The sequence below is a fragment of the Neltuma alba genome, unplaced genomic scaffold, assembly GCF_004799145.2.
Source record: "Neltuma alba isolate B1F8T4 unplaced genomic scaffold, ASM479914v2 tig00000371_pilon, whole genome shotgun sequence".
Classification (NCBI taxonomy): domain Eukaryota; kingdom Viridiplantae; phylum Streptophyta; class Magnoliopsida; order Fabales; family Fabaceae; genus Neltuma; species Neltuma alba.
The window spans coordinates 277,189-288,486 of NW_021632024.1; the positions used below are offsets into that span (position 1 = coordinate 277,189).

At 35.9% G+C, this 11,298-nt stretch overlaps 1 protein-coding gene across 1 annotated transcript; it reads right to left on the reverse strand.

Annotated features, from left to right (window-relative positions):
- Positions 1–2,677: 2,677 nt before the first annotated feature.
- LOC114727516 (CCHC-type zinc finger protein CG3800-like) lies at positions 2,678–3,145 on the reverse strand. The gene has a single exon (XM_028914247.1). The coding sequence runs from the start codon at positions 3,143–3,145 to the stop codon at positions 2,678–2,680; it is 468 nt and encodes a 155-aa protein (XP_028770080.1).
- Positions 3,146–11,298: the final 8,153 nt, after the last annotated feature.

An 11,298-nucleotide genomic window follows, 5' to 3' on the forward strand; every position in this document is an offset into this window, starting at 1 on the left:
GAGTTCCAAATAACAAATATTATTCTAAAATAGCAAAATACTCACAAACAACATATTAGCACATATAACAAGTGGAAAGTGGTTATCTCTCACCAAAGCAATACTAAGGATTACCACAAGGTCAATCCTTTGTTCAACCAATAACTAATCTATACAATTAATATGACCACATATTAATATAAACTAATTAATTAATTAATTAAACTTCTCTATATTATTTAAATTTCTAATTTAATTGAATTTTTTATTCTAAATTCCCGCAACTCTCATAACCCAAAAATTATTAAGTATTTTAGAAATAACTTAAAATTTCTAACAACCCAAATTATTTATTTACCACCTCCAAATTATTTACCTTAATGCAGGAAGTGTGCTGACTTAGTCAATCTGTCCATAATTACCCATATTGCATCATAGCCAGCCAAGGTTCTTGGTATACCAGTAATGAAATCCATAGAAATGCTATCCCATTTCCATTGGGGAATATCGAGATTCTTTAATAGTCCTGGAGGCCTCTAATGTTCTATCTTGACCTTTTGACATGTCAGACACTTCATTACAAAGTCTGTGACATCCCTCTTCATTTTTTGCCACCGGTAGTTCTTTTTCAGGTCTTGGTACATCTTGGTTATCCCTGGGTGTATCGTGTAATTACTTCGATGCCCTTCTTCTAGAATAGTCCTTTTGATTTCCTCATTATTAGGGACACAAATCCTCTTCTTGTACCTCAGGATTCCTTCCTCACCAATTTCATAATCAGGCACCCCATGGGTTTGCACTTCCTCTCGGATGCTTAGTAACCGGTCATCCTCCATCTGTGCAGCCTTCAAGTCTTGAAAGAACTCATAATCACCCAAAATTGATTGTAGAGTGGCTGGAGCCTCATGCATCACTTGGAGATCTCTCAATCTCTCTAAGCAGTAGTATTCCTCCAAACTCATGTGAAACACATGCACCATTTTCCTACTCAAAGCGTCTGCAGCCACATTGGCTTTACCCGAATGATACTTAAGCTCAAAGTCGTAGTCCTTGATGAATTCCATCCACTGGCGTTGTCTATTATTCAATTCCTTCTGATCTATTAAATACTTCAGGCTCTTGTGATCGCTGAAGACTTCAAACTGTGATCCATATAAGTAGTGCCTCCAGATCTTCAATGCAAAAACCACCGCCGCTAATTCCAGGTCATGTGTAGGATAATTTTCCTCATGCGGCCTTAATTGCCTAGATGCATAGGCAACCACCTTTCCTTCCTGCATCAGGACACACCCTAAGCCCTTAAGTGAAGCATCAGTGTAAAGGGTGTACAGTTTACTAGGATCTAGAATAGTCAATACTAGAGCCGTGGTCAACTTAGCCTTCAGTTCTTGGAAAGCCGCCTCACATTTTTCGCTCCAGATAAACAGTTGGTCTTTCTTGGTCAACTTAGTTAGAGGCATGGCGATCTGAGAAAATCCCTTGATGAATCTTCTGTAATACCCAGCTAAGCCCACAAAACTTCTTACCTCCATCATAGATTTGGGTGTTTCCCATTTCAACACAGCATCAACTTCGCTAGAATCAACGCTACTCCCTCGGCAGATACTACATGACCTAAGAACTTTACTTCTCTAAGCCAGAACTCGTACTTACTTAACTTAGCATACAACTAATGACCCCTCAATATTCATAATGCAATGTAAAGATGCTCTCGGTGTTCTTCCTCATTCTTAGAGTATATCAGAATATCATCTATAAACACCACAATAAACTTGTCCAAATATGGCCTAAAGATCCGGTTCATATAGTCTATAAACACTGCTAGAGCATTCATCAAACCAAAAGGCATTACTAGAAACTCATAATGTTCGTATCTAGTGTGAAAGGCCGTCTTCGAGATGTCCTCTGCTCTAACTCTTAATTGATGATATCTCGACCTTAAGTCAATCTTGGAAAACACCGCTAACCCCATTAATTGATCTAGTAAGTTATCAATCCTAGGTAAAGGATATTTGTTCTTGATAGTCACTTTATTCAACTGCCTGTAATCTATACACAATCTCAAGCTCCCATCTTTCTTTCTCACAAACAGTACTAGTGATCCCCACGGTGAAACACTTGGTCTAATAAATCCTTTTTCAAGCAACTCTTCAATTTGCTTTTTCAGCTTTGCCAATTCTGAAGGTGACATTCTATACGATGCTTTAGAAATTGGAGCTGTCCTTGGTACTAGCTCAATGGAGAATTCAACTTCCCTTTCAGGAGGTAAACCGGACACTTCCTTAGGAAATACCTCAAGAAACTCCTTTACTACCTCGATTTGCTCTATACCAACTTCTTTATCCCTACTAGCGGAAAAGAAAATAGTATATGCCTGACAACCCTTCTGGATGCACTTAGTTGCTTGAGTAGCAAATAGCCACAAAAGACTATTAATAGCCTCAACTATTGTAGTGCACAAAGGAAGAGTTACCATCTTCCTTTTGCAATCCAAAATGGCATTATTTGCTGATAGCCAATCCATGCCAATAATCACATCAATACCCTTGAGGGGTAGACAAACCAAATCAATCACAGACTCACAATTCTCAAATTTAAGCACAAGACTTAAACACGCCTGTGTGGTTAACACAGTGGCTCCCGCTAGAGTTGACACTTTCAACATGTAAGACAAATCATGCATTGGAAATTTAAACTTTTAAGCACATTCTGCAGCAATAAAAGAATGAGTGGCACCAGAATCAAATAACATAGGTATATTATGTCCTTGAAGAGAGACAGTACCTCTAATCAGATTAGGAGACGTACCAGCTTTCTCTCTAGTCAGAGCAAAAACTCTCTCGGGCACTGTGGATCTAAAACTGGGAGTTTGCTCTTGCATCTCTGGACAATTACGAGCTATATGTCCAAACTTATGGCATCTGTAGCATTCCCAACACTGTCCTGGGTGATTTCTCCCACATCTTATGCAACGACCACTAACACTTGGTGTGGATTTGGCCAGCTCATGGTGGACACTCCGATCTCCTCCAATACGGTTCTCCTGAGCCTGTCTCCTTTGCATAAAGCCTCCACGGGCTGAATTCTTCTGATTTTGGCTTTTGCCTCTGCTTGAGTTACCTAAGCTCCCGTAACTATAGTTATTCTTTTTATTGATTCCTCCCATTGGCCTCATAAAAGTAGAGAATCTACCTTGATTATCCCGACGTCAACTCTCCTGTACGTCTCAGGTTCTACGAGCTGTCATCCTGAGTTTCGTTCAAGCATCCTTAAAAATCTTAAACTCATATAAGGCCATTTGCTGCTTCAACTCTGGCCTCACCCGTTCTATCAATTGTCGGGCCATCCACTCTGGATTATCATTCTGCTGCAGGTAAGTAACATGCTTGGAGAGGTCAATATACTTGGCAATAAACTCATCCTCATGCACGTTCTCCTGTCAAAGAGCATAAAAAGCTGTTTCTTTTTCTTGTCTCATGGATGGGGGAAAGTAGTGATCAAAGAACATTTACTTGAATTCATTCCAAGTAATCCCTGAGTCATCTATGCAACTTACGCTCCTCCACTACCTCTTAGCTCAGTCCCTCAATAAGACTACTGCTGCTTGTACCTTTTGGTAGGTATTACAACCACAAGCCTTGAATATTGTCTCCATATCATCAATCCAAGCCTCAGCTTTGTCAGGATCCATATTCCCATCAAAAGTCTTTGGGTGATGCCGCTCTATATCCTTCCATACACTTTTAAGGTTCACCACCTCCTCTTTTCCTTGTCGCCTTCGCGAACTACTCTCTTCTCTGGTTCCTTCGATAGAATCCCTGTGGGTGATAGAATTTCCCACAGACAGCTCAGGAAGCCCACTTTCTTTGAACTCTTCCACAGCTTTCTTGACTCTCAAATCTTTCTCCATCTTCCTTACTCTCTCATCTACCACCATAACTACCACTTCCCTTAGCTGTTGTAGTAAGGTCTCTTGATTAAACTGCAGAGGATTTGTTGGTTGATTAGGTGGGTTTATGGATTCATCCCCACCTTGATTGGTTTGTCGGGATCGCGTCCGTATCATTCTCCCCACCTAAGGATGGAACCCACCAAAAGAAACACAAAGTATGGTCAAGCACAGACACAAAGTAACAGGGAAGGTTATGTGAGATTATTATATATTGCCACTAAATGTAATGTAATGCAACCCAATTCACAGAATCTTTAGCTCTGATACCAAATTGTGACAACCGCTCTTTCAAAACTATTTTAAATTAAATCTAATAATTTATTTGATTGATTAACCATGATGAAAAATAAGAAACCTTAAAATTTTAAAATTGCTATCATAGTTAAAAGAAATAAACTTATATTACGAGCCACATCAATCGTTAACTTGGGCCTTGGACTTTCAAAGTCCAGAAATATCATTCAACCATTAGCCCAAACCAAACTTATACATTCAAACACACGAACTTAAAAAACATTTTAATATAAGTCATGGAGCCCATTAGTCAAAAGCCAACACTATCAAATGAGCGTAATATGCAAAGTCTTAAATATCTCTGGTCTTCCAATGACCTCCCATATCAGATAGCAGTAATTAAAAGTATTAGTTTACAGCATTAGAGTATGTGGGCCCTATGTGGTAATATATAACAAATCAGCACATATAACAAAAGTCGGGAGGCTATACAAGCTATAACAGCACGCTATGCCTCCGGAGCCCATTAGTCAAAAACCACGGGGTGAGACAAACGCCTCAGTAACCAACTTTCCAACTCATCATACATACTAACACGTGCTTGTGAGGCGTCAAATGGGACAGTTATTAATTCTCGAAAACATAGATATATAATTTCAATAATCCAAACCCTCACTATGGGGCCTAACACATAAGCCACATAAGTCTATCCCTCACTATGGGGGATTAATCAGACATATAGGCCTATCCCTCACTCTGGGGGACGAATAAGAAGCCACACAGGCCTATCCCTCACTATGGGGGACGAAGGAAGAAGCCAACCAATGTGCACCAATGGCGGCCTTACCACATGGTAGGATAGCGCTCAATCCAAAATCCAAAGAACAACCAATCATTCACAATATAACAAAAATGTCTCAATATTTTCCCAGTATAATCCATAAGATATAAATCATATATTTTTTTCAAATTTGTCAATCACAATTCCAAAAATCCCACAAAACAATTTTCATAGCTCAAAAGATATAACATATCTACTCGAGTTCCAAATAACAAATATTATTCTAAAATAGCAAAATACTCACAAACAACATATTAGCACATATAACAAGTGGAAAGTGGTTACCTCTCGCCAAAGCAATACTAAGGATTACCACAAGGTCAATCCTTTGCTCAACCAATAATTAATCTACACAATTAATATGACCACATATTAATATAAACTAGTTAATTAATTAATTAAACTTCTCTATATTATTTAAATTTCTAATTTAATTGAATTTTTTTATTCTAAATTCCCACAACTCTCATAACCCAAAAATTATTAAGTATTTTAGAAATAACTTAAAATTTCTAACAACCCAAATTATTTATTTACCACCTCCAAATTATTTACCTTAATGAAAAGGATTTTCTACAATTTCCAAATATAAAATTACTATGTTCTAAATTCTAAAAATCTCATTTTTAGTTTAAACCTCAAAATCAAACTATCAAAAATTCAATAGTACTTCAAATATTTATAAATAAATAATCTAATCAAAACTTTAATGGTATAGCTATCATATATATATTTCTGTAAATAATAAACTTTTTAGCTACAATAATTATTTAAAAACCTTCAGTCACCTAATAAATAAAACTAGACCGATTAAAATCTTAATAATATGTCAAACAACCCAAATAAATTACTTAACTTGAATTTAATCGGTAAAAACATAATATAAATCATATATAACAGATTTTTCAACTAGAAAAATTAATTTAAATACTAAAAACCAACAAATGGACAAACCTACCCGATTAAAATTAACAACTCATTTACCTCTAAATTTTCCTGATCATCTTTTACCAAAACTCCATAATTATATCATATATAAGTCTCAAAATTTTCTCTAAGCACTTTAGTAATACTATCATTATGAAGCTTAAAATATATAGAACATATTCATGAAGAAAGTTTGATAGAAAGAACTATATTTGTGTACCTAGATGATCTCCAAAACTTGTATTACCCTTCAAAATGCTAAACCTTCTCTGCTTCTCTCTCGTTCTCTCTTTCTCTTATTCTCGTTCTCTCTCTTTCTCTCCCGCATGCGACTCAACTTCTGCGTCCCCTCTCCCTTTTATTCTTCATTTCTCCAACCACTCTCTCCTTTTTTGTTTTCCCTTTGGCATTAACTCTTCCTCCCCTAAGTCTTCCTTCTCTCCTCCAAAGTCTTCCAAATGCCATTTTTTTCCTAGGTCTTCCTCCTCCTTTCCACACATTGCCCCAATTTTCCACTTCAATTTCAACTTTCCACCGAAAGTTGGTGGAAAGTTGACTCTATATATATATATATATATATATTATTATTATTATTATTTTCTTAATATTAGGATATTACAGGCAAGCCATCCGACCCCTTTTGGCAGGAGTTCTAGAAGTTTCCTAGAAACACGAGAAGATTTCTAGAGACTAAATCGCAAAGTAAGAGTTTTTTGAAACTATGAGACAGGCAAATTAGAGACTGTGATGAAGTCTCGAGTTCTTGAGTATGGCAATTGGAGATGATTAAGAGCCAAAGGTTATGTTGAGAATCTTAGTGAGATGATTCCTTAGAATAAACCTGAATAGACACCTAATCGTAAATTTGGAAAGTTTTGGGCTGAAAAAGGCAGTGATGGAAACTATACCTGAAAATTGTAGAAGATTTCAAAAAAAAAATGAGAAATGAGATTTTAAGGCTCGTATGAAGCTAAAAACAACAAAAATACCACCAAAGCAAGTTGATGAAATTCCTAGAATTTTGGCTAATTATGAATATTATCTGAGATTGAATTATTTAAAATGTGAGAAAGCCTTAGATAATTGGAGAAAAATACAGGATAAATACTTGAGAAAGCCTTAGATAATTGGAGGAAAAAAGGGCCAATTCTGCTTCCTTAATTGTAATTGCCTTGATCCGTAATTTGTTAATCTTTACTATTACACCTTACTATCGGATCCATTTAGGGTTTAATCAAAACCATTTTAGACCACATTGGATGGTCTTGGGTTCAATTTTATCACAAAAATACTGATTTTTAAATTTTCACTGTTCATCGGGTAAAAATCCAGTTTTCTAGCCCAACTTCAAAAATTCATAACTTAATCTAGAAAAATCAAAATAGAGTGGTTCAAAATTCTATAAAATTATATTTGAATGCTCTTTCAAGAAAAAATAATTTTGTGAACAAATTCTATTTGAAAAGTGTCAAGTTTTTGTGAAAGTCACCTCTGTCCTTTTGGTAAAAACTCTTTTTTTCAGATTCTGAACCTTAACTTTGAAAAATCATTAAAAATCGTGTGGTTGGCCATTTTTAATGTGTTAGCTATCAAAATGAAGCTCAGAACGTGATCTACATTCATGACAAATTTAGAGATTAAAAGCATTCAGGAACTTAATCAAAACGTCACTTAAAGCTGGCGGTGTCAATAGGTTTACAGCACTGCCCAAGTTGAATATTTACATAACCAAAAGTCCATGAATTTTTATGGTTTGACACCATAATTTAACCTTCAATTGGCAGCTTGCCCATGGAAGTTTTAGGCCCTAAAATGTTAGGTTACAGATGGGGGATGAGATTTCAATGAAATCTCAGTAGCAAGATCAATCAACCAAAACATCAACATGCATCATTATAAAGCATTTCATCATTAGCTATCATAGGAGAACTAATCTTCTTATAAATAGGCAACCTCAACATGTAAGGCCATGGCAAGAAATGCAAAGAGACAACCATATCACAAACATCATAGTTCAACCATATAATAGCAAGCATTCATGCCATAAATAACAATACAAAGTTAACATTAATGGCTAATTAAATCCCACTACCTTGATCCAATGCTCTTTCATTTTCTTGTTCTTCTTTCTTACTTCCATAAATGCCAAACCCTTACATGGAAATTCATAAAAAAGACAGCAAGAATCACCAACTAAACTATGGAAAAACAAAACACAACTCAAGGACAACTCTTATCCCTTAAAGCTTCCACCTTTGTTCTTTAAATTTTAGAGTTTGTTTTCCATAAACCCTAAAAATTCCCTCTTGGCTCATCCATACATTATTTTTCATATAGATTCCAAATATCTACTTGGATTTAAGAAAATAAACTCCCCTTTTTAGTTTCAGCTTGGCCGAACCATAGGGTTCATTTTCTAAAAATTACAACTTTGGCTTTAATGCTTCCAACCTTTGTTCTTTAGATTTATCCTACAACATTTTCCATTTTAAACACAATAGAAGCATCAAAACATTGAAAAATCATCCTAGGGTCCAGTTCTTGCCTTGGCCGAAATGGTCCTCATGCAAGACAACAAAGAAAACACTTCAAAAACAACCTATAACCACTTATAACCACTAGGATCTATCATGCTTTGAAGTGTTCTACCATGTTAGACCAACAAAACTTCTTCCCTTCCCATAAACATGTTTCATCCAACACATAAAAAAGGGGAGAACCATGGATTTCTAACCATACAACTCAAGTAAACAAAGCAAGGCACAACTTAGAACCAAAAACTAACCTTAAACCTTGCTTGGATGATCAAAGTTGATGGCTTTTTCTTGATTTCTCCTCCAAGTTCTCTCTTTTCTCTCTTGCTCACTCTTGACCAACATAATAATCTGAAAATAGGGGTGGGCGAGCTCCTTTAATGAACCAAAAATATCCCAACCACCATCATAAATGAAGTTACAAGTGTCATTACCCCTTTTTGTTTTAGTTTCTCTTTCTTAATTAACTAATTCCAAAAGAAATTAATTATCAAAAGTCAAAATTCTCTCCATTTGAGGAGTGAGACTTTGCAAATTCAAATCCTCTCCATTAGGAGCTTGACAAATGTCCAATTGTGAGCTGTTTGAATTACAAGACTCTAGTCTTGCTTTATCAATGCACTTTCACTCCGGGTTTAATTTCTTTTCTATAATTACAGTACTCTGGCCTTTGTAATTATTTTCTATCAGATCCATAAATTATTCTCCTCATTTTTGTCTTCCCAAAATGCCCTCTTTGTTTCAAAATTAAATTTTCAAAAATTGAATAAAAAGGAAAACTAATTTCCTTCTCTTTATTGATTTTTCCATTTATCAAAGGAATTAGAAAAAGTCTTGGATACTTGAGGGTCTTCTTTTAATTCCATAATCTATTATAATTCCTTGGGGTATCATAGGAATTTTTTTTGGAATTTTATTGTCCTTAAAAATATTTATTTGGAATTTTCTAAATAAGAGCCCTTAAATTAGGCTAAATTACCTTAAATTCCTTTGTAATTTTTCTAAGGATAATTTGGACATAAAACCAATTTTATAATCTCATATAATTCTCAAAGGATATTATCCTTATTTTTCCTTAATTTTCTAAAGCTTGAAAATATTTTTCCATAATTATTTTTGACCAATTTTCCTTAATTAGTCAAATTTTCACATTTAACTTGGAAAATCATAATAAATATTTTCAATAAAATTCTTCTATTCCTCCTTATCTTTTTTGGCCCTCAACTGTTCAGGAATATTCCTTATCCCTAATTGCCATGTTACTGGATGTGACATTTCTCCCCCCTAAATAAATTTTGTCCTCGAAATTTAAGGCGTATCTTATTGGAAAAGTTTAGGATAGTTTTCCTTTATCTCAGTCTTCGTCTCTCACATAGCTTCTTTCGGTGTAAGACCTTTCCAGACAACCTCGACCAGTGGAATCTGCTTGTTTCTTAACTATTTGACTTTCTGATCAATGATTCGCTCTGGTCTGACCTCAAAAGACAGGTTGTCTCAAAGCACAATGTCATCATAGCTTATGACACGTGTCAGGTTTGGATGGTACTTTTGTAATTGGGAGTCATGAAAGACATCATGAATTCGACTCAAATTCAGGGGAAGGGCCAACTTGTAAGCTACTGGTCCAGTTTTGGTCAAAATCTAAAACGGTCCAACATACTTCGGACTTAGCTTCTTAGTCTTCAGGGATCGACCAACTTCCATTGTCGGTTACACTTTGATCACCAATCTCAAACTCTAACGGTCTCTTTTAGTGTCTGGGTAGCTCTTCTGTCTACTTTGAGCCGTCAGAAGTCTTTGCTGAATAACTTTAATCTATTGGGAAGTCGAATCCACTATATCAGGACCATACTTACTTCTTTCATTGAGCTCTATCCAGCACAAGAGAGATCTAAACTTCCTCCCAAATAGTGCTTTGTATGGTGCCATTCAGATACTTACACAGAAACTGTCATCTTAAGCGAATTCGGCTAACGGTAAGTACGTATCCAAGTTACCACCGAAATCAAGCACATATGCGTGTAGCATATCTTCTAACATTTATATCATTCTCTATGTCTGCCCATCCGTCTCAAGATGGTAGGTTGTATTGAATCTGAGAGTAATGTCCATTTCTTTCTATTAGAACTTCTAAACTTCGAGTAAATCTCAGGTCTTAGTCTGAAACCATACTGCTTAGGACACTCGGTAGCCTAACAACTTCCTTAACTATCATCTTCTATTATCTGCTAGACTTAGTGCATTCTTACCAAAATGGCTATCATTTCTGGCTTTTGCACCCTCTTACGTTACTTCTAGAGGTTACCTATTATTGGGTTACTCTTACCCAGGCACGCTTAACTGGATAGTGCTAACGGGAATCTGAGGCACTGATTCTGATAGGCTCAAACCTGGTACTTTACTATCTTAGACCCTTTTTTGATCTATCTTTAGTCGGGTCTTTTCAGCTTACATTCTTGTCTCTCACCTCATCTTAAGGATCTGCCTGTCAATACTCAGTCTGTCTCTATATCACATGGGGTTCTTCTTGTATCTAGAGCTAGCCTGAATGTCTCTTTTTCAGTGGCACTAACTCCTCTAACTTTGGTTTTCCTTTGTTAATCGGAAGGAAATTAAGCCTAGCCTAACTAATGATAAGGTCATCTAGAGGGAAGTCATCGGTACTCTCTCGGTGTCAGTTTACAACCGAAGGAGGTTTTTATATCTCCAAATCATCCTTAGTCTTCATCTTCCCAAAGTGCTCTTACCGTCTCTTACTATTTTAGAACGATACAGAGAGAGGACATATGCAACTTCTCTTTCTTCTACTTTACTTTTTAGTATGAGCATAC

Coding starts and splice junctions, on each gene's coding strand:
- LOC114727516 (XM_028914247.1), bottom strand. CDS start 3,145: ATGGGAGGAATCAATAAAAAGAATAACTATAGTTACGGGAGCTTAGGT.